Here is a 22,342-nt window from a genome sequence, read left to right as displayed (position 1 = left end):
TATAAAGTCGAAAGTTTTCCCTGTTTAATAATACAGAGACATGATTTTATTGTCTTGAATGCATACCATACATAATTTCCTAATGATGGGCTCACTAACTCACTACGTTGCCAAATACTGTATCGGTAGGTCCAGATATACTGATAGATATAAGAAAATGAAGTTCCAGAGCATATAAGTTATTTGGTGGTTTCATTTTCATTCTCGTGCGATAATTCAGATATGAGAACGTTAAATTCCATAATGCTATAACAAAACTGACATAGGTTCTTCTGAGAAAAACTGATGTACGTGCGTAAACCGTTTACGCGAATACTACGACAGATTTTCTTATGCCTAAAAGAAATTGATACATAATGCAAAATACAGAATATATAGTGTGAATTCATCTCATTCATACTGGTTTTGCAGGCCATTCCAGAACCTTCTTGCTAAATGTGAAGCATATTCGTTATTCGGCGAAACGTCTCATACGCAAACAGGTATACTTGACAGCCAACTAATACCATCGTCAGACTGACAAAGAAGGGCTGAATAATAAGGACAAAAAATAAAAACATTATAAATTTTGGAGACTTGTTTATTAAATTGAACCCCTACACCATACAAGGAAACCTCTCCTCTCGCCGTCACTCTTCTGGAGCGATGGTCGTTGGCACAGGCGTCGTGGACTCCTCTTGAACACATCCCAGGAGGACGCACGTCTTCCACTCATCAATCTGGGGAAAATAGGAAGGCAAAAATAAGACAAAATCAGGGACTAAAGACAAAAAGGTAATTAATAGTGAGGGATTAATTTTTGTTACTGACGTGATCCTATTTCCTATTCACGGTAATAAGATGAGAGGAGTGGAGGAACTCACGTTTTCGATCGAGCAGGACTCTGCTGTGTCAAGAAGGCGCTCCAGGATGTCAGGACGGGTGTCGTTAAGGGCGAAAGTCAGCTTCTCCAGGAAAGGTTCTGTGTCTACTGCATCGTCAGGCAACACCTGCTGTACAAAAGGGATACAATAATGGTAGAAATATGAAAAATCAACGACAATGGGCGATATGACAAATCAACGATAATGGTTGATATGAAAAATCAAGTCAACGATAATGTTCGAGATATAAGTAATCAACAATAACAGTAACATATGAAAAATCAGTGAAAATTGCAACGATAACGGTTGGGAAATAAAAAATCAACTTTTGTGTTGACGCCCGTTCACCAACACCTATATCATCACAGATCTAATAACGGAGATATGAACAAAACGGAATAGAAGAAAAAAAAACTTCGAAATTTCTCTACCGAAGAACACAACTACGCTCCTCACCAGTTTCTGAAGGACGCAATTCCTCACGGCCTGTTGCGTCTCCTCGCTTCCAAAAAGCGAAAGCGCCTCGGAGTCTGTGGGAGTGAAGAGGATCTCGGGGTCCACTGGAGAGAGGGAGAGAGAATGTCAAGTAAGGCTTTTTCGTATAACTTCTTTTTAGTATTTGATGTTATGTACAGTTTCATAATAAATATTTATAAGCTCCCAGAAAGCACTAATGTCCGCTGTTGGGGTTCATGTACCCTAATATCTTTCCTTAAAAAGTCTGATAATTTTACTTCTAAAAAAAAAGAAAAGAAAAAAAAAAACACTCTACTCACTCAATAATAACCTATTTGTATATCATAAAAAGAAAAACATTCAATACAATCAAATGTAATCAAATTCTACTCGAAAATCTAGTCATGATCTACTCATCTATTACAGATCAGTACCAAAATTAAATCAATCGCTTCATGGACCACATGCAACCCACACGTAAATTTCATCACTATGACCAGTAACTTTTCGCTTTACCCTGGCGACAAACCAAAGAACCAACAATCAAAAATAATGATTTTTACGATTTAAACGACGTCGTAAGCTCACCGTCATCCAGATGGTCCAAACCGTTCTCGTCCAGGCAACTCTTGTATATATGTCTCCTAAGTTCCCCTACCTTGTCGGCTGAAAAGACGTCCTTGCAAACCTGAAGCTGTTGGAAGACACCAAAATGTATTTAAGGTATTGGATTCATGCTACTGAAGAGAAAGAAAGAAAAAATAAAACAACAGAAACCGTCGATTTACTCATTTATATCCGAATCATGCTTCGGGAAGAGATGAAATGAAGCAAATACTCACGTCGGCCTCACACAAGGTCACATTCTCAGCTTCTTGACACGATACATCTGAAGGTAATAAATATTAATAAATAGATAAATAGATAAATACATAAATAAATAAACAAATAAATGGAAACTAAATAGATAAGCATACAAATAAAACAACTGAAAAAAGAAGAAGAGTATCGGGTGTAACATACAGTCAGTTTTTGGATTTATGAAATATGTGCAGTATGTTAAACAGATTTATATTGATTAAATTTACAGTCATAGGTTAACGATATTTACCTATAAAATATCTGGGAGGAAGAGCAGAAGCAGTAGCCACTGCAGCCATCAAGGTCAAGGCTTTGATCATTTTCTGAAAACATAGTAAGCTCATATATATTAATCTATCTAACTCGAGTAAGAAAGTTACCCCCATAGACTTATATTTCCCACGTGGTTAACCTTACCAAAGCAATGCCACAAATTTAAGAGAATGGCAATGGGAGCAAACATCGTAATCAAAAGGTAATCGAAACAGTTGGCTCTTAAAGCACTTACCGTTGAGGTGGTTAGAGGCGCACTGAATGAGGAAAACAAACCTTCCTTTATATATAAGATGTATGACTCAACATAGTGTTAAGTGCGCGTATGCCCGTCATTAGGGAATTATGCACGGTATGCATTGAAATTAGACTGTAAAGTATATTTTTGCAGAGTTTGTCAGTAGAAACGGAAAGTGACACATAGGTATTTATAGAGTGAGTTATGAGCACGTCATTAGGAAATTATGCACGGAATGCATTTAAAATTACGCTATAATGTATATTTTGTGAAGTTTGTCAGTATAAATGAAAAGCGAAGATGGAAAGAACATTGCGAAAGGAAGATATGAATAAATATTCTTATTACGAGACTCTGGGTAAGGTTTTGATACAGACATGACAATCTAGAATTAGAAACATAATAAACTAAAAATGGGAAAAAAAAAAGGGAAAAAAAACAAAAAAAAAACAAAAAAAAAAACCCGGTAAAATTACTAAAAAATTTTTAAAAAATCGGGAAAAATTTCATTGCTTTTCCGGGAAAGAAAAAAAAAAATAAAAATGGAAGCAAAAAAAAACTAAAAACCCGGGCCCCTTTTCCCGGCCTTTCCCAAAAAAAAAAAAAAAAAAAAAAAAAAAAAAACCCCATTTTTTTTAAACCTTTTTAACCGACCCCTCTTGGGGGAAGTAAAAAAATATTAATTTAAAAGTAAATAATTTTTCAAAATTTTAAAAAAAAAGGGGAAAAAAAATTTAGAAAGATAAAAATCAAAGGAAAAAAGAGGAAGGGGTTTAAAAATTTACGAAAAATTTTTTTAAAATTTTTTGAAGTTGTAGAAAAAACAAAGGAAGTTTAAAACAGAAAAGGGGAAAAAAATAATTTCCTTTTTAAATTTCGGGGGAAAGGGGAAAAACAGACACTGACCAAATCGGGGAATTTTTTGAAAAAAATTAAAAACCCCTTATATTTAAATTTCCCTAACCCAAAAGAAAACCCCAAACAAACCCCCCTTTTTTAAACCCCCAAACACCACAAAAAAACAAACAAACACAACAAAAAAACACAACACCCAAAAAACACCTTAGGGGGTTAAGGCGCACAATAAAAAAAATTCAAAAAAGAAACAAATATTTTTAAACGATATCCCCAAAAACCCCCGGGGTCCCCTTGAATTAATAAAATATTTTTGGGGAAATTTTCCCTTAAAACAAAGTGCTGTTTTTTTTGGGGGTGGTTAGGGCATTTTGGAAAATTATAAACCGGGAATGCTTTAAAATTCCTTTTAATTTAGGGGTTTGTAGTTAAAAAAACGGAGGGGTTTTGCGGGGTTTATAAAAAAACCAAATTTTTTTCGGCCCAATGAAAAACTAAAAAAAACCTTAATTAAAAATTTATTTGAGTAATTCCAAAAAAAAAAAAAAAAAAAAAAAACAAAAAAAAAAAAAAAAAAAAAAAAAAAAAAAACCCCCCCTTTTTTTCTTTTCCCTTCCCCGCCGGTTTTAGGCCGTTTTTACCAAAAACCCAATGAACAAACCTTATTTAAAAAAATTTTTAAAAATTTTTAAAAAGCCCTTGTTTTTTATCATTTTTAATAAATTAATCAACATCAACTTAAAATTCGATTCATTTTGTTTTCCTCTTTTTCCTTTTTTTCCCCCCTTTTTAAAAATTCATTATAAAAGCTTTATTTTCTTTATTATTATATATATTTAATTATTTTTAATAAAAAATTTAAAATATTATATTATATATATTATTATATATATTTTTTCCTTCTTCTTCCCTTCTTCTTCCCCTTTTTTTTTTTTTTTTTTCTTTTTTTCTTTTTTTTTTTAGAAACCGTTTTACCAAAACCCATCAAAAAATCTTCCTTATTTTATTAAAAAAAATAAAAAAAATCATTTTTATATATCATTATTACTATATTATCTTTAAACTTTAATCATCTTTCTTTTCCCCTTTCTTTCCCCCCTTTCATTTTCCCCCTCCCCTCATCATTATACCCCTTTATCATCATCATTTTTCCTTTTCCTTTCCCCCTCATCTTATCTTTTCATTATCTCATCATTATTTTTCATCTTTCTATCATTATTCATCATCACAATTATCATTATCATTTTTCCATCATAATTATTTATCATCATCTCATCACCCACATCTTTCATCATCATCATCATCATTTTTAATCTCATCTTTATCACCCAATCATCTTTCTTCATCATAATCATCATCTTTATAAATTTCCTTTTCATTTTTCATCTTTCATCATAAACATCCTTAAAATCATTTCTCCCCCTTTCCCCCTCATCATCTTTAAAATCATTCTCATAATTTTCAAAAACATTACATAAACATCATTTCATTATCTTATCAAATCATTTTTTCATCTCATTAATCATCCCATCATCATCATCATCACATTATCACCCTCACCCTCATCATCATCATTCATCAATCTTTCATCATCACATCATCTTTATCTTTCATCATCACCCTCATCATCATCATTAATCATTATCACAATCATCTTTCATCATCATCATAATCATCATTTTTTCATCTTTCATTATCTTTCTTTCTTCATCATCATTTACCCTCCCCTCCCCCCTCCCCCTCTTTATCACCCTCATCTCTTTCATCATTTCTCATATCATCACATCTTATCTCATCATCTTTCCTTTAATCCTCATCTCTTTATATTATCATTTTAATCTTTATATCATCATCACCCATTTTATCATCATCATTATCATCATCACACAAAACCCCCCCCCTCCCCCTCCTCCTCATCATCATCATCCTCACCCTTTTTCACCCCCAACCATCATCATCATCATTTTCTTTCATCTCTTTTAATCATAAATCTTTATCATCATCCATCATTCATCCATCTTTACCTTTCATCATCACCCCCACCACCCTCTCACACCACCACCATCACCCATCATCCCCACCCCATCATCTTTCATCATAAATCATCACACCACCACCACCATCAATCATCACATCATAATCATCACCATCTTTCACCCCCAAATCTTTCATCACCACCCCCATCATCATCATCACCCACCATCCATCATCATCATCAAACCCCCCCATCATCACCCTCTCATCATCAATAACACCCACCATCATCATCACCCCACCTTTCCCCTACCAATACATCACATCATCATCTCATCATCACCCCACCCATCACCCCCCCATCTCATCACACCACCACCATCATCATAAATCATTCATATCATCATCATCATCACCACCATCTTTCATCCCCAAACCAAACCCATCAATCTTTCACCACCATCATCACCCTCATCATCATCATCCCCATCAGCATAAACCACACCACCCTTTCATCATCACCACCCATCATCTTTCTTTCATAAATTTTCATCTTTCATCATCCACCACCATCATCATTCCCACCCCTTTCATCACCCATCACACACCACACCCCCCCATCAAAACCCCCCCACCACCATCACACCCCCCCACCACCATCACACCCCCCCCCCACCCATCAAAACCATCCCCAATCCATCAACCCCCCCATCATCATCATCATCCCCCAATCACCCATCTATCATCATCTTTTCATAAACATCATATCATCACCTCATCATCCCCACCCCCAATCATCATCACCCCCATCATCTCATCATAAATCACCACCCCCTTTCATCATCCCCACCACCACCCCCCCATCTTTCATCATCATCATATCATCATCACATCATCACCCCCCCACCATCATCATCACCACCCCCCCCATCATTCATCATCTATCATCATCATCATATCATCATCATCTCCCCACCACCCACCCCCATCATCATCATCACACTCCCCATCATCATCATCATCATCCCCACCATCATCTCATCTCACCACCATCATCACATCATCTCTTTTCATCTCATAAAAACCTTTAAACATCACCACCCCATCATCATCATATCATCATCATCATCATCATCAAACCCCCCCATCATCTCATCACCCCCCATCTCATCTCATCATCACCACCATCATCATCACCACCCCCCTTTCTCATCACACCCCAACCCATCATCATCACATCACCACCACCACTCATCATCCCCATCTCATCATCATCACCACCACCATCTTTCCCCCACCACCATCATCTTTTCATCATCATATCACATCATCATCATCATCACCACCCATCTCATCACACCACCTCATCTTTCACCCCACCCCCACCATCATCATCATCATCACCCTCATCATAACCACCACCACCATCATCATCATCCCCCCCAACCACCATACCCTCATCATCATCATCACCCTAAATCATCATCTACTCACCCATCATCACCACCACCTCATCATCATCACCACCCACCAAACATATCATCATCATCTCATCATTCATCATCATCATAAACATATCATTTAACCCAAAAGGGGCCCAAGGGTCCCAGATGCCTAACCTCAATTTTCTAAATTTCTCTTTTTTATCAATAAATTTCTTGTTTCCTTCTACTGACTTGATTCTTCTATCAAATCTTGACCGTTTCTACGAACTGTATGCATACGTACACACACATACACATGCTTTATCTACAGCATTTTGGATAGATAGTAGTGATTTAGAAATGGGATCTGTACTTGAATCTCTTATCCAAAATGCTTTAGACATGTTTACTAACACAGTTGAAAACTTTGGGTATATTATTTTTATTTTATATTTTAAAATATTATATATATAAAATATATATATATATATATTTTGCGCGTGTATATATCTATCTGTTTACCCCTCTGCACACACACACACATATACACACACACGCACACAGACACACACATATATAAAGTATCCTTGAACCGGCCTTGGATACCAACGCTCTCTACCTTGCATTTCTACCCAAATTTTACGAATTCTCGTATGCGTTACGAAACCCGTCACTCGATTTCACATATACCGTTTCCTATGTACATTGCCAATATAATATAAAAAATTCAACAACACTTCTGTTTCGGTCGCACCGCTCGTGACGTCACACGGACCCAGCCCGTGACGCCCACTTTCTCCCGCTCGTGAGTCACATAACCCCAGCCGGGGAAGGCCCAAAAACCCTCAAGCTTGTGACGTCACATAACAAAGAATATGATTCCTAAATGTAAAAGCAGATTGAAAAAAGGGCCCTAAAAAGGGTTTTTTTAAAACCGGGAATAAATGTGTATGTCAGAAGTTATGATATAACATGGATGTGTGACGTAAAATCGTTTGTTCAACATACAGTTTACTTGAATGATGTTCAAACCCCTTTTGACTGTAATAAATAGAACGAGGAAAATATGATCACAAAATCCCTATGGGAAATTGGCCCTTTATTTTTTATTAGGGTTGAATTTATCTTTTGGGGAGTTTTCTTTCGCTTGTCTTCTTTTTTAGTTCCCGTTATTCAGTTTATTTGGGAAAAAGCCCAAATTTTTAAATATCGGCATCAAATTTTTTTAGAAGAAATTTCGGGAAAATATTATATTTTACAATTATATTATTCATTTACATTGTTGTGACATGAAGATTTCAGCGGAAGGATATCACTATTTCATTACTCCTCAGGAACAACAGTTGTAGGAACAGGTGGTGTGAATTCCCCCTCGAAGCATTCATAGAAGATGCAGATCTAAAAAATTTCAAAAATCTGGAAAAGACGAAGGAAAATCAATAGACACTGAAATAAAACGTGATGCCAAACTGGGGACGCAAAATGTGAATGCAGAAAGTCAGAAAGATTAAAGAAGAGTGAATGAAATTGGTTAATTTGTATCACTGTGCGAGACATGATAATGAGTAGTGTACTTGAAAGTACTGGCAATGGACAAGTAGAACTTACGCTTTCAGTCGAACAGGACTCTGCGGCAAGAATAAGGTGGTCGAGGATGTCAGAGCGGGTTCTTTAAGGAGGGGATTTACCTACCCCAAAGAATGGCTGTGGGTCGACTGTTCCGTCAGGCCTTATCTGTAGAGCGAAGGGGGGAGGGGGTGATAATGATCGTGGGAATAGGAGAAAACACGTCATGTGTTTCACAATCAAAAACAACATATAAAAAGCACAGTACAGTTTATAAAAGCAACATTAAATATAACTTAACTTTTTCCAAAAACATCAAAAAATCAGTCCTTAAGAGAGTTATGCATTTGGACTTACCTCTCCACGCTCCTGCTCGGGAGGGAAAACCGCTTAACTGCTAAGTGGTTCTCCTCGGAACCAAAGAGCGATAGAACCTGCGGATCTGTGGAACTGAAGAGGAACTCAGGGTCCACTGGAGAGAGAGAAAAGGCCCATTAATAATGTGTGTTTTGTCTTTATGTAGAAGGTTTGTATAAAAAATGTGATTTTTTCCCGTACTGTCAATATTAATGCCGTTATCAACAGCACTGTAGTTATTAAAACAATCCCCTCTGATGACTATTTTATAAAATTTCTATATAAAACTTTATTTTGGACTTTTTAAATTTTTTGTTTATTCGTTAAAAAATGCTAAAAATCTCCTGATACTTAGAATCAATAGTCCCAAAAAAGATAAAAAATGAAGTAGCTCACCGTCAAAAAAGAGGGCTGAACCCCGTTTTTTGTCGAGGCATTTCCTGTATTTTCTCTCCTAATTTGTTGATCATGTTCAATTTCGAAGAGGTTCTTGCAGACTTGCAGCTTCAGGAAGACATTGGAGTTGAATGAAAGATGAAAACAAGGCAGGGGTTTCCAAAAATTTGTTTTTAAAATTTTCCTGCTGCATAGAAACACCCGAGCCATGACAAATTAAAAAAAAATTGAGGAGTTTAAAACAAAATAAAACGGGTACTCACATCAGCCTCACACGAGGTCACATTTTCAGCTCCTTCACTTTTTTTTTTTAATGCATCTAAAGGGTTTAAATACTGTTAGATACGGGGAATTTATAGCGGTTTGGTGCAGTAGTTTTCATAAGTTTTGTTTTGCCCTGTTTTCAGAGAGAATAACAACCAGACATATTTACTTTTTAAGAAGTATGAAGGAGAGGCAGAAACGGCCCCTCTGCAGCTAAGAGATAAAGGGCTTTGATCTTTTTCGGGAATTTATAGCCCGGTACTACGTGTTAATCTGGTCTTTACGGGGTTAAAGTGTTATAAATACAGTAATAATTTATGTTATAATCTAACAAATACAATTTTGAAATTCGTTCTCTATGAACGTCATGTAAAAAATGGGGAAATAGTTGAGTTTACAGGGAAGTGAAGTACTTACCGATGAGGGAATGCGAGCAGACTGAATGAGCTTGACAAAACGTCCTTTTTATATGAGTTGTGTGACTCATTGTTGCTTGCTTATGCGCGTCATCAGGAGAAAACGTAAGGCATGTATCCACACTGCAGGAAGCAAATGGAGGCAGGATGAGAAATATACACAGCTTACATTATGAATACAACCATACACACATGTGTTTATACGGATGTATACATATATCTTTCTATGTATTACAAATATATCTACATGTATGTATACACATATACACATATATTATATACCCTATTACAAATATATTACATAGGGAAAAGGATATAACAAATTAAATTTTTTTTTGATATATACATATAAAATAGACGTTATACGAGAGAGTTTGTAGGGCCCAAAACCCCCGGGATCCAAATTTCAGGGAAGGGAAATGGGAAAGGGAAGGGTTAAAAAATTCCTTTCCATTATAAATACAACCACACATGCACACATTTGTTTATTTCGGATTATACAAGTTATTATTACATATTATGTATACATACATAATAACATATATTCAATTATAAATATATAGGTATTTATACATACATACAAAATGGGGGATATATAAGTGTAATATAACCCGATATCGAAAACACCACACATACATATACAAAAAAGGGGGATCCATAAAGTATATTTATTACCCTAGACAGGAAAAGCATTTTAAAATTTTTTAGCAAAAACTTCTAAAACATCCCTTTTGTAAAAATCCAAGGCCCAAAAAAATTTGGGAAACCCAACCGGGGAGCTGGGAAGTGTTTGAAAAAAAAACAGGGCGTCTGGTTTTAAAATTTAGCACCAGACGAATCGCCCCAAAAAGTGAAAAAACGAATGCTGAAAAACAGAAATTCCCGTCCCTCATTTACGTTAGTTTTAAGATGTATAAAAAAGGGCCGTTCCCCAGGATAGAATAGCTGAGTCACCCCTTTTGGGGGATTTGCTTGAAAATCACACCCCCCACCACACCACACACCAAAAAACACACAAATACAACACCCAACAACACACACACATACCACACACACACACACACCCCACATATATAATATAAATATATATTATATTATAAAATATATATATATTTATATATATATAATATTAGGTATGTTTTGTGTGGGACACAGTGTTTTACAGTATATTTGTATTTTTATTTTTCTTTACAGTCGCATTTTAAAAAAAAAGCAAGCAAATACGCATTGGACATTGGGCATCTTACTTTAACTGAAAATAAAAGCAAGGGAGTTCGTAGCTTTTAAAAACCCAGTAAATTATATTCGATAAAAACACAAACACTTTTTTCAGCGACTCCGGGCATTCCCGTAAAAAATTTAAGAGATGCAGCACTTTTTTGTACCGCAGACGACGAGGCCCCCGAAAAAAAATTTTAAAAAAAAATTAAAAAAAAAACATAATGGGTCAGGGCATTTGGGGTTTCCCTTGGAAAAAAATTTTTTTTTAGTTTTTAATTTTAAAAAAGGCAAAAAGTATTCCTGACAAAAGAAAATATCGATTTTTTCTGGGGGTTACCCCAAAAAATCCCTGTATTCTTTTTTGGTAAAAATGATTTCCCCGGCTGGTTTATTCCCAAATTTAAAAATATACCTGCTTAGATATAAAAATTTAGCACAAACCCCCCCACACACACATATGTATATATTGAATTAATATATAAAAGGGAATATGTTTTATTTATTATTTAAATACATTTATATGTATCTGTATGTATTTTTTTTAAAAAAACAATGGGATAGAAAAAGGACAATTTCTTAAAACATCTAAACCTTTTTATATTCTATAACATATATATGTGTATATTTTTAAAATATCTCCCGTCATTAATCAAATATGATAGATGGTAATGCTAGGGGGCTAGTAAATCCTGTTGCACACTCCTTTTTAGTGGGGCCCTGTGGGGATGGTTGGTTTAGCAATTGGGCCCCCGGTTTCTACCCAAATGACCCCACGTTTTGATTTTCCCGGGGCAGGGAGGGTTGTTTTTTATATTGGTTAAAATGTATATATTCATTAAAATCCCCCCCCCAAATATATATATATATTTTTTATATATATATATATATGCATATATATACCAAAACAAAATGTATACAATATATATATTCTTATTTTAAAATACATGTATATGTGTCTTTTGGGATATTTTTAATATACTTATTTAAAAACGGACATACATTTATTTAAAAATCTTATCCCATCTATCTATTTTTGTGTGTGCCCCAGAATGGAAAAAGAAAGGGAAAAAATAAAATTTTCATTGGGGGTTTTGGGTATTGGTATTTATTTTTATTTTTGGGGAATTATAGAGAAAAGTCTTTACTTAGTCCTCATATCATTTTTAAGGGTTTTTCTATTACAAAAGAAAAAAGTATTGTGTACTAAAATTTTTTTTTAAGAAAAATTCTCAGAAAAACCCTAAAGAAAACAAAAATTTCAAATCTTTAAATCATTATCTGATTAATTTTCATTGTTGTGGGCCTGAAAATTTTTAAATGAAGTATGGGGGAAAAATTTTAAAACCATTACTCCTCAGGAAAAAACATTGTATGCACAGGTGGGGTGAATTCCCCTCGAAGCCCCAAGAAAACCAACCTCCCACTCCCCATCCCGGAAAAACCCAAGGTAAATCAAAAATTCTCTAAAATAAAACGTGAGGCCCCAAGTGGGGAAAACCCAAAGGAAAAAATTTAAAACAGAAAGATTTAAATACGCTGAAAATGCTTTTCTATATGGCTGTGAGACATGTAAAAAAATTTTTACTAAAAACATAAGTCTGGAAAGAGAAAATTACGCTTTTAGGGCGAGCAGGACCTGCGGAAGAATAAGGCGGTCTAGGAAAGTTGGGGGGGGGGTTGTTTAAAGGGGAGAGTTAGCCTGTCCCAAAAATGGGGTGGGGTTGAAATGTTCCATCCGGTTAACTGTGAAGGAGGGAAGGGGGGGTTTAAAAAGTCGTGAGGAAAGGTGATGCATTTTAGTTATTTGCTTTCACGGAACAAAAAAGGTAAAGGGGACTGGAAAAAAATATTTTTAAAACAAGTCAGCATCCCTTAAAAAATTTTTCATCTTTTCGGAATTATAAAGTAACGTTCCCCTAAAATATGTATTGTACATTTTTCCCACGCGGCTAGCAAGCATGAAAATTTGGGGCCTTGCCTTTTCCAAAGCTTTGTAGGACGCCTGCTTCACTGCTAGGGGTTTTTTCCCCGGAAAACCAAAAAGCGAAGACCTGCGAGTCCCGTGGGGACTGAGAAGGGGCTCGGGGGGCCACTAGAGAAACACCCGTTAAAAAATCTGTGTCTTTTGTTTTTCATGTACAATTTAAAAAAATATGTGATGTGTGCCATGTTCCCCCTTTCTATTAAAAACGAATGTTTTTGAATTTTTTTTTTTTTTTTTTATTTTTTATTAGCTAATTTAAACCTATCTTGACTTTTTTTTACTAGAATTCTTTTTTTTCAAGGGGAAAATCCTTAGTTTATCAAAGATACAGGGGTTCATTGCGCCTTTAAAATAGACGTGAAGTTGTAAGCTCACCGTCCCCAAGATGGTTTTTGGCCCTTCTTGTGAGGCAATTTCTTTATATTTCTTCCCCAATTTTTACATTATATTCAAAAGCGAAAAGGTTCTTTCAGACTTGCCCAAATGCAAAAAAAACCCCCAAGGGTATTTAGGAATACAATACTGCTATTAAGGGAAAAATTATTATCAAATTTTTTATGATAATTTTAAAAGTTTTATAAAGATTAATGAGGGTTTGTAATGCTTTGCGTTTCATAGATGGGAGCAGCACTACCCAAAAAAATTAAAAATTTTTAATAATAATCTTAAAATAAAAAAGTCAGAGAAAACGAAATTTAAACATTTCTCACATCAGCCCCACACAAAGTCACATTTTCAGCTCCTTCACATGAACGGCCCGGGAAAAGGAAAAAATTGTTTTGATACGAAAAAATATAAGTTTATATAAAAATGCCTATAGGGGAAAAACATTTCTATAGTTTTCCCCCAATTCTTTATTCTTTTGTAAACATTGGGTGAAATGTGTTGGTTTTCACTGTAATATTACAAATTGTCCTTTCTCTCCCCCTCTACCTTTCTGCGCACTTTTTTCTATCAAAAAAACAAAACCAAAAAAAAAAATGTAGACTAATTACTTTTTTAAAAAGTTGTGAGGGGAGGCCAAACCCGGGCCCTTGCAGCCCAAAAAGGTCAAAGGGTTTGATCATTTTTTTTGGAATATAACCCAAAATGTGGTTTAAACCCATGATATTGGAATGTTGCCTAGAAATTCAGCCTTTTTTAAATGTTAGTACAAAAAAAACAAATTTTGAAATTTGTTACATCTCTAAAATTACAATACAATCCCTTTTGCAGGGCATGTCGAAAAAAAACAAAGTAATGAGATGAGCTTCCTTGTAATAAAAGCTCTTGTTGTACTTACCGCCCAAAGGGGAGCAGAACAGACTGAAAGAGCTTTACATAGCGTCCTTTTTATAAAGAATACGTGACTCAGTGTTGCTTTCTTGTGCGGGGGCATCAGGAAACAAAAAAGACATGCCCTCCAAATTTCAGGGAAAATGTGCATTTTGATTTCTAGGTTTGTTGAAAGAGGGGGCTGGGTTTTTAAAAAAAGTCTAAAAAAATGTCTTTAAAGTTTTTTTGGATATGTGTACATCTAATTTGAATCTACCTAATAAGGGGAAATCTGCAAAAAGACAAATACTATCCCTCCCTTTAAAACATTAAAATAAGAGGTAAAAAAAGATTTCTTAAAAAGATTGTCTTAAAAATCGTTTTATGAGGGTTTAAAACCCTTTAATCGTTTTATTTCATCTGGTGTTTGAAATAAAAAGAAGAAAATAATGAAAAAAATCTTTATTTTTTCTTATGGTAAAATATTTCTGAAAAAGTCTGTATCACGTATTTGGTTTCATTTTTGGGGGAAAGTAAGGTTAAAGGGCTACAATATATGGATTTCTTAGCAGAATTCCCTTTTGGGGAAAAAGTTTTGAAAGAAAAAAAATTCCAAAAAATATTTAGCCATCCCCCACAAATCATGTGTGTTTTATAAATTGTATAATATACAACATTTTTATATTTATATAAAATTTTTAAAAATTTTAAAAAAATTTTAAAAAAATACATTATTGATCAAAATTTTTTATTGTAATTAAATATCCATTAAAATATAAACGGACCCTATACATATGTAAAATACATACTATATATGTATAAATAAGGGAAAAAAAAAACCCCGGAAAAGGTTTTTGGGTTTTTCGTTAAAGGGATTCATTTTTGAGTAAATAGAAAAGAGGAAAAAATAATTGCAAAATGGTTATGGTATTGTAATTTCTTATTCCCTTATGGGGGAAATTTCTTTGAGTGTCTCTACTGTTTTGTCTGTATTTCTACATAGATTTTCGTGAAATTTCGTAAGATTCCCCTACTGTATGTCTGTATTTTCTACATGTTTTTTTTCTGAAAAAAACTTCAGGAAAAAACGTAAAAGAAAAAAATTCCCCATCTTTTCTAAAACCTTTTTAAAAATTTACATTTTTTGGACGTGAAGATTTTATTCCGAAATTGAAAATATTTGCCATCGTTACTCCTCAGGAACAACAGTTGTAGGCTCAGGCGGTGTGAATTCCCCCTCGAAGCATACATAGAAGATGCAGATCTCAAAGTCCTTAATCTGGAGAGACGAAGCGAACGCAATGGAATAAAACGCAATGTCAAAGAGGGGAGCAAAATAAAATGTGAATACGGAATACAGAAAGATTCGAGAAGACGAAACGAAAGTGCTTAATCTATAGGACTTTGAGACACGGTGAGGACTTCGTAAAACATGAATAGAACTTACGGTTTCAAGCGAGGGAGGGTTCTGGTTTCCAGGACAAGGAGATCGAGGATTTTCGGGGCGGTGGTTAAGGACGGGGGTGAGCCTATCCAAAATGGTGGGGTCGCTGTTTTCCCTCAGGGGGCCCTTTTCGTAGAGCGAAGGGGGGGGGGGGTATAATGATCATGGGAATGGGAGAAAACAGGTCATGTTATTACAGGTAGAGGAACAAAATATATAAAGCATAGTACAATTATCAAGTAATATTTCCATATGTATACTATGCATTTCCCACACGACTGCCAAATATCAAAAATCAGTGCCTTAAGAGAGTTATGCATTTGGACTTGGGCCCCTCCCCCGCTCCCGCTCGATGCAGCTTAAAGCTAAGTGGTTTTCCTGGAACCAAGAGCGATAGAACCCCTCCGACTGTTAAAAATGAAAAGGAAAAACAGGTCCACTGGAGAGAGAGAAAAGACCCATTAATAATGTGTTTGTCTTCATGTAGAAGGTTTGTACAATTTTTTTTTTTCCGTACTGTCAATATTAATGCCGTTATCAACAGCACTGTAGTTATTAACAATACTCTGTATGACTATTTTATGAATATCATATATACAAATTATCTTTGAACTTATTTCACTATTGTGCTATTCGTTATAAATGCTATAAAAGTCATCCCAATACTTAGATATCAATACGTCTCAAAAAAGATAAATATGAAGTAAGCTCACCGTCATCAAGATGGCTGAAGCCGTTTTTGTCGAGGCATTTCCTGTATATTTCTCTCCTAATTTGTTGATCATGTTCAATTGCGAAGAGGTTCTTGCAGACTTGCAGCTTCAGGAAGACCTTGGGGGTTGAATGAAATGGGCTGATAAAAAAAGGCCCTAGTGTTTCCCAAAATTTTGTTTTTTATAATTTTTTTTCGGGTAGAAACCCGCGACCACTGACCCAATTCAAAAAAAAATAGAGGAGATTAAACGAAAACAAAAAGTAAATCACAAACAGCCTCACCCCGAGGCCCCAATTTTTCCGCTCCTTTAAATTTAGCTTGAAATAAGATACTGTTAGAAAAAGGTTTATAGCGTGATTTGGGGCAAATAGGTGTCCTAAAACTTTGCTTTAGGGGGGAAAAAGTAGTATTTGCCCCTGTAACTTACAAAATTTTCCCCTTTTTTTCTCTGTCACTCTCTTTCTCTCACTCGCCCTGTTTTCAGAGAGAATAACAACCAGACATATTTACTTTTTAAGAAATATGAAGGAGAGGCAGGAAAAACCCCCTACTGCAGCTAAAGGAAAAATCAAAAGGGTTTGTCTTTTCTGGAAAAACAGTACAAAACGTTTTTAATTTTGGTCATTTCTGGCGTAAATGTTTAAATACCCTAATAATTTTTTTGGGCATAATCTAACACAATTTTGAAATTCGTTCTCTATGAACGTCATGTAAAAAAAATAGAGTAAAGGTTTTAGCTTACATGAAGGCCGGGACTTAAACCAAAGGGGAAAGCGAAACGACTGAATGAGGGTTGACCAAAAGTCCCCTTTTTTTAAAAGTTGGGTGGGCTCATTGTTTTCTTGCTTGTGCGCGTCCCTCAAGGGGGAAAAAGTAAGGCATGTATCCCACTGCCCGGGAAAAAATTTGGGGCAGGAAGAGAAATATCACAGCTTTAAAATTTTGAATACAACCTTTCACCATGTGTTTAACGGGTGTAACATAATCTGGGAAAGTAATACAAATTAAAAATTTTCATGTATGGTTTTACACATATATACACATATACATACCTAATACAAAAATATTTTAAAAAGGGGATTATATCACATTAATTTTATGTATATATAGCCTTTTATAAACGATATACGAGAGGGTTTGTGGCCTAAAAACCGGGATCCAAATTTCAAAAGGGAAATAAATTGGGGGCAGGATTAGAAATTTCAAAAACTTGCATTAAAAAACCAAAAACCCCAAAACACCCATTTGTTTATTGGAAAATATTTCTAGTATATATATTACATATATATGTATACATACATATATACGCATATATATACAAATATAAGTATATAGGTATTTATACATACATACATAAATGTGTATATATATGTATATATAGACAGATATACGTATATACACACACATACATATACAAATATGTGTGTATCCATACGTATATTTATTACCCTAGACAGGAAAGAGCATTCTATTGCTTTAGCATAACTTCTAAAACATCCCTTGTGTAAAACATCCGAGGCTGTTTAATAGTATGCCAAAAAGTATTTGAAACTCAACCGAGAGCTGTGGAAGTGTTTGAAAAAAAATCAGACGTCTGGTTAAATTCAGCACCAGACGAATCGCCAACAAGTGAAAGAACGAAGGCTGAATCAGATTCTTTCCCTCATCACGTTCCGTTCTAAGCTGCTGAAAAAAGAAGGGTCGTTCCTCAGGATAGATCTAGCATGAGCCACTCGTGGGGCATTTGCTTGAACTTATACACACACACATTATGTATATATATATATATATATATATATATATATATATATATATATATATATATATACGTATGTATAAATAGATAAATATATATATATATATATATATATATATATATATATATATATATATATATATATATATATATATATATATATATAGGTATGTGTGTGTGCACACAGTCGTGTACAGTATATACGTATTTGTATTTACTTTACAGTCTGCATGTAAAAAAATGCAAGCAAATACGCATTGGACATTGGACATCTTACTTTAACTGCAAGTGAAATGCAAGGGAGTTCGTAGCTTAAAACCGAGTAATATTATATTCGATAAATCACAAACACATTTTGCAGCGACTCCGGTCATTCCAGTAAAAATTAAGAGATGCAGCACATTTTTCGCTGACCGCAGACAACGAGCCCTCGAAAAAAATTGTCATAAAAATAAAAAAAGATCATAAGTGGGTCAGGTCATTGGGATTGCATTGGAAAAACATTTTTTTTCAGTTATAATTAAATGGTAATAGTATTCCTGACAATAGAGAAAATATCGATGTTCTGGGATTACCAAAAAAATCCCCTGTATATCTTTTTTGGTAAAAATGATCTGTCTGTCTATATACATATGTACATATATACATGTGTAGATATAAATTCATGCACATCCCCCCTACACACACATATGTATATATATGCATATATACATATATATATGCAATATGTATATTCATTATGTAATATACATTTATATGTATCTGTATGTATTTTTATAATAAACATTTATAGGTATAAAAACGGACATATATCTATATACATCTACCTTTCTATATTCATATATACATATATATGTGTATATGAAAGATATCTACTGTCATTACTCAAGTATGAGTAGATAGGTAATGTCTATGGAGCTAGTAAGATCCTAGTTGCACACTCCTTTTAGTGGGTCGTGTGGCATGGTTGGTTTAGCACTGGCCTCCGGTTTCATACCCGGAGTGACCTACGTTCGAGTCCTGGTCAGGGAGGGTTGTTATTTATATGTGTATATGTATATATTCATGTACATCCCCCCCACAAATATATTATATATATATATATATATATATATAATATATATAATATATGCATATATATACGCATACATATGCTATACAATATATATATTCATTATGTAATATACATGTATATGTGTCTGTGTGTATATTTCATAATATACTTATAAATACGGACATACATATCTATTTATATCTATATCTATCTATCTATATGTGTGTGTGTGCACAGAATGGAAATAGAATAGGGAAAATATAATTACAATGTGCTTATGGGTATTGGTATTTATTATTTATTATGGTGAATTATAGAGAAATGTCTTTACTTATGTCCTCATATCATTTTAATGTTATTCAATATTACAAAAGAAAAAAGTATTGTGTACATAGATTTAATTTTTAAGAACAGATTCTCAGAAAACACGTAAAGAAAACAATAATTACAAATCTTTAATAATCATTATCTGATTAATTTACATTGTTGTGGCATGAAGATTTTAACTGAAGTATGGAAATATTTAACACCATTACTCCTCAGGAACAACAGTTGTAGGCACAGGTGGTGTGAATTCCCCCTCGAAGCACACGTAGAAAACGCAGACCTCCCACTCCTCAGTCTGGAAAGACGAAGGTAAATCAATATTCTCTAAAATAAAGCGTGAGGCCAAAGTGGGAAGCAAAGAAAATATTAATACAGAAAGATTAAATACTGAATGAAAGTGCTTTTCTATATGGCTGTGAGACATGATAACGAATTCTTACTAAAGCATAATGTCAGTGGAAAAGAGAACTCACGCTTTCAGTCGAGCAGGACTCTGCGGCAAGAATAAGGCGGTCTAGGATGTGAGGGCGGGTGTTGTTAAGGGCGAGAGTTAGCCTGTCCAAGAATGGCTGTGGGTTGACTGTTCCATCAGGTTTTAACTGTGAAGGAGGGAGGGGGGTTGAAAATGATCGTGAGGAAACAGGTGATGCGATTTTAGTTATTTGCTTACACGGAACAATAAAGGTAACGGGTACTGGAACAAAATATTTAAAGCACAGAACAGCATCCTTAAATAATTTGCAGTCTTGTCGAGTTATAAAGTAACGTTCCCATATATATAGTATTGTACATTTCCTACGCGGCTAGCAAGCATGAAAAGTCGGTGCCTTGCCTCTCCATGCTCTTGCAGGACGCACTGCTTCACTGCTAGGTGGTTCTCCTCGGAACCAAAGAGCGACAGAGCCTGCGAGTCTGTGGGACTGAAGAGGGACTCGGGGTCCACTAGAGAGGAACACCCGTTAATAATCTGTGTCTTTTGTTTTCATGTACAATGTATAAAAAGATGTGATGTGTGCCTATGTTCCCATTACTATTAACACGACTGTTTATGAATATTTGAATGATTATCTTTAGCATAATCAACCATATCTTGACTTGTTTCACTAGAATTCTTTTTGTCAAGAATATCCTTAGTCATCATGATACATGGATATCATTGCGCCTTGAAAAATAGACGTGAAGTTGTAAGCTCACCGTCATCAAGATGGTTTAGGCCGTTCTTGTCGAGGCATTGCTTGTATATTTCTCTCCTAATTTGATCATTATATTCAAATGCGAAGAGGTTCTTGCAGACTTGCAACTGCAAAAAGACACCAAGGGTATTTAGGAATTACAATACTGCTATTAAGGAAATATTATTATCAAATTATTTATGATAATTAATGTTTTATAAAGATTAATGAGTTCAGTAATGCTTCGCGTTGCATAGATGCAGCAGCACTGACCCAAAAAATTATAATTTTTAATAATAATTATTAAAGTAAAAATGTCAGAGAAAACGAAATGAAACAGTTCTCACATCAGCCTCACACAAAGTCACATTTTCAGCTCCTTCACATGAGACGCCTGAAAGGAAGATATTGTTAGATACGAAATATATAATGTTTATATAAAGTGCCTATAGGGAATAACATTTCATATAGTTTTCCCCTAATTCTTTATTCATTTTGTAAACATTAGGCTGAAGTAGTGTTGGTTGCACTGTAATATTACAAATTGTCCTTTCTCTCCCATCTACTCTTTATGCGCACTTTTGCTATCAAAAAACAAAACAAAAAAAAAAAAAAAACAGGTAGACTAATTACTTTTTAAAAAGTTGTGAGGAGAGGCAGAAACTGCGGCCATTGCAGCCAAGAAGGTCAAGGCTTTGATCATTTTCTGGAATATAGACAATATGTGTTAATCCGATGATATTCTGGAGATGTTGCCTAGAAATACAGCCATTATTAATATGTTAGTACAACAAAAACAATTTTGAAATTTGTTACATCTCTAAACTTAAATACAATCCTTTGCAGGTCATGTCGAAAAAAACAAAGTAATGAGATGAGCTTCCATGTAATAAAAGCTCTTGTTGTACTTACCGCTAAGGTGAGCAGAAGCAGACTGAACGAGCTTGACATAGCGTCCTTTATATATGAGATACGTGACTCAGTGTTGCTTGCTTGTGCGTGTCATCAGGAGAACAAATAAGACATGCATCCAAATTGCAGGGCAACATGTGCATTTTGATGCTAGGTAGTTAAAAGAGGGGACTGTTTGTAAACAAGTCTAAAAACTGATCTTTAAATGTATTTGTGATATGAGTACATCTCATAGAATCTACTATGTAAGGTAAATCTGCAAATGACAAATACTATCGTCCGTAAATCAGTTAACATAAGAGGTTGAAATAGATTTCTTAAATGATTGTCTTAAAAGTCTGTTTTATGAGGGTTTAATCCTTGAATCGTTTTTATTTCATCTGAGTGTAGGAAATAAAATGAAGAAAATAATGATAAAATCTTTATTATTTCTTATGGTAAAATATTTCTGAAATATGTCTGTATCACGTCATTCGGTTTCATTTTTGGGAATGTATGTAAGGTCTACATATATATGGATTCTTAGCAGAGATTTTGGGAAAATGTCATGAAAGAAAAAA

The 22,342-nt window shown here is 34.5% G+C and overlaps 3 protein-coding genes across 4 annotated transcripts in view; 1 reads left to right on the top strand and 2 right to left on the bottom strand.

The window, feature by feature from the left end:
* Positions 1-22,342, top strand: part of LOC119584330 — a gene marked incomplete in the record, with an annotated part of 25,957 nt that overhangs the window by 1,842 nt on the left and 1,773 nt on the right.
* Positions 563-2,740, bottom strand: LOC119584329. Of its 2 annotated transcripts, none has more exons than XM_037932885.1 (7): positions 2,689-2,740; positions 2,431-2,503; positions 2,162-2,208; positions 1,908-2,013; positions 1,320-1,423; positions 864-992; positions 563-719 (listed from the first exon to the last, which is right to left on the bottom strand). In XM_037932885.1, exons 2-7 carry the CDS (start codon positions 2,498-2,500, stop codon positions 630-632), a joined length of 546 nt encoding a protein of 181 aa, XP_037788813.1. In that variant the 5' UTR covers positions 2,501-2,503; positions 2,689-2,740; the 3' UTR covers positions 563-629. The 2 variants fall into 2 exon arrangements, with proteins under 2 accessions (XP_037788813.1, XP_037788814.1); XM_037932886.1 differs by having other exon boundaries at positions 864-989.
* LOC119584327 lies at positions 19,713-21,836 on the bottom strand. Its single transcript, XM_037932883.1, has 7 exons — positions 21,783-21,836; positions 21,504-21,576; positions 21,218-21,264; positions 20,893-20,998; positions 20,531-20,640; positions 20,172-20,297; positions 19,713-19,993 (listed from the first exon to the last, which is right to left on the bottom strand). The coding sequence occupies exons 1-7, from the start codon at positions 21,819-21,821 to the stop codon at positions 19,904-19,906; spliced, it is 591 nt and encodes a 196-aa protein (XP_037788811.1). The 5' UTR covers positions 21,822-21,836; the 3' UTR covers positions 19,713-19,903.

The sequence above is a fragment of the Penaeus monodon genome, chromosome 18 (assembly GCF_015228065.2).
Source record: "Penaeus monodon isolate SGIC_2016 chromosome 18, NSTDA_Pmon_1, whole genome shotgun sequence".
NCBI lineage: Eukaryota > Metazoa > Arthropoda > Malacostraca > Decapoda > Penaeidae > Penaeus > Penaeus monodon.
This window is presented reverse-complemented; position numbering and strand designations above follow the sequence as displayed.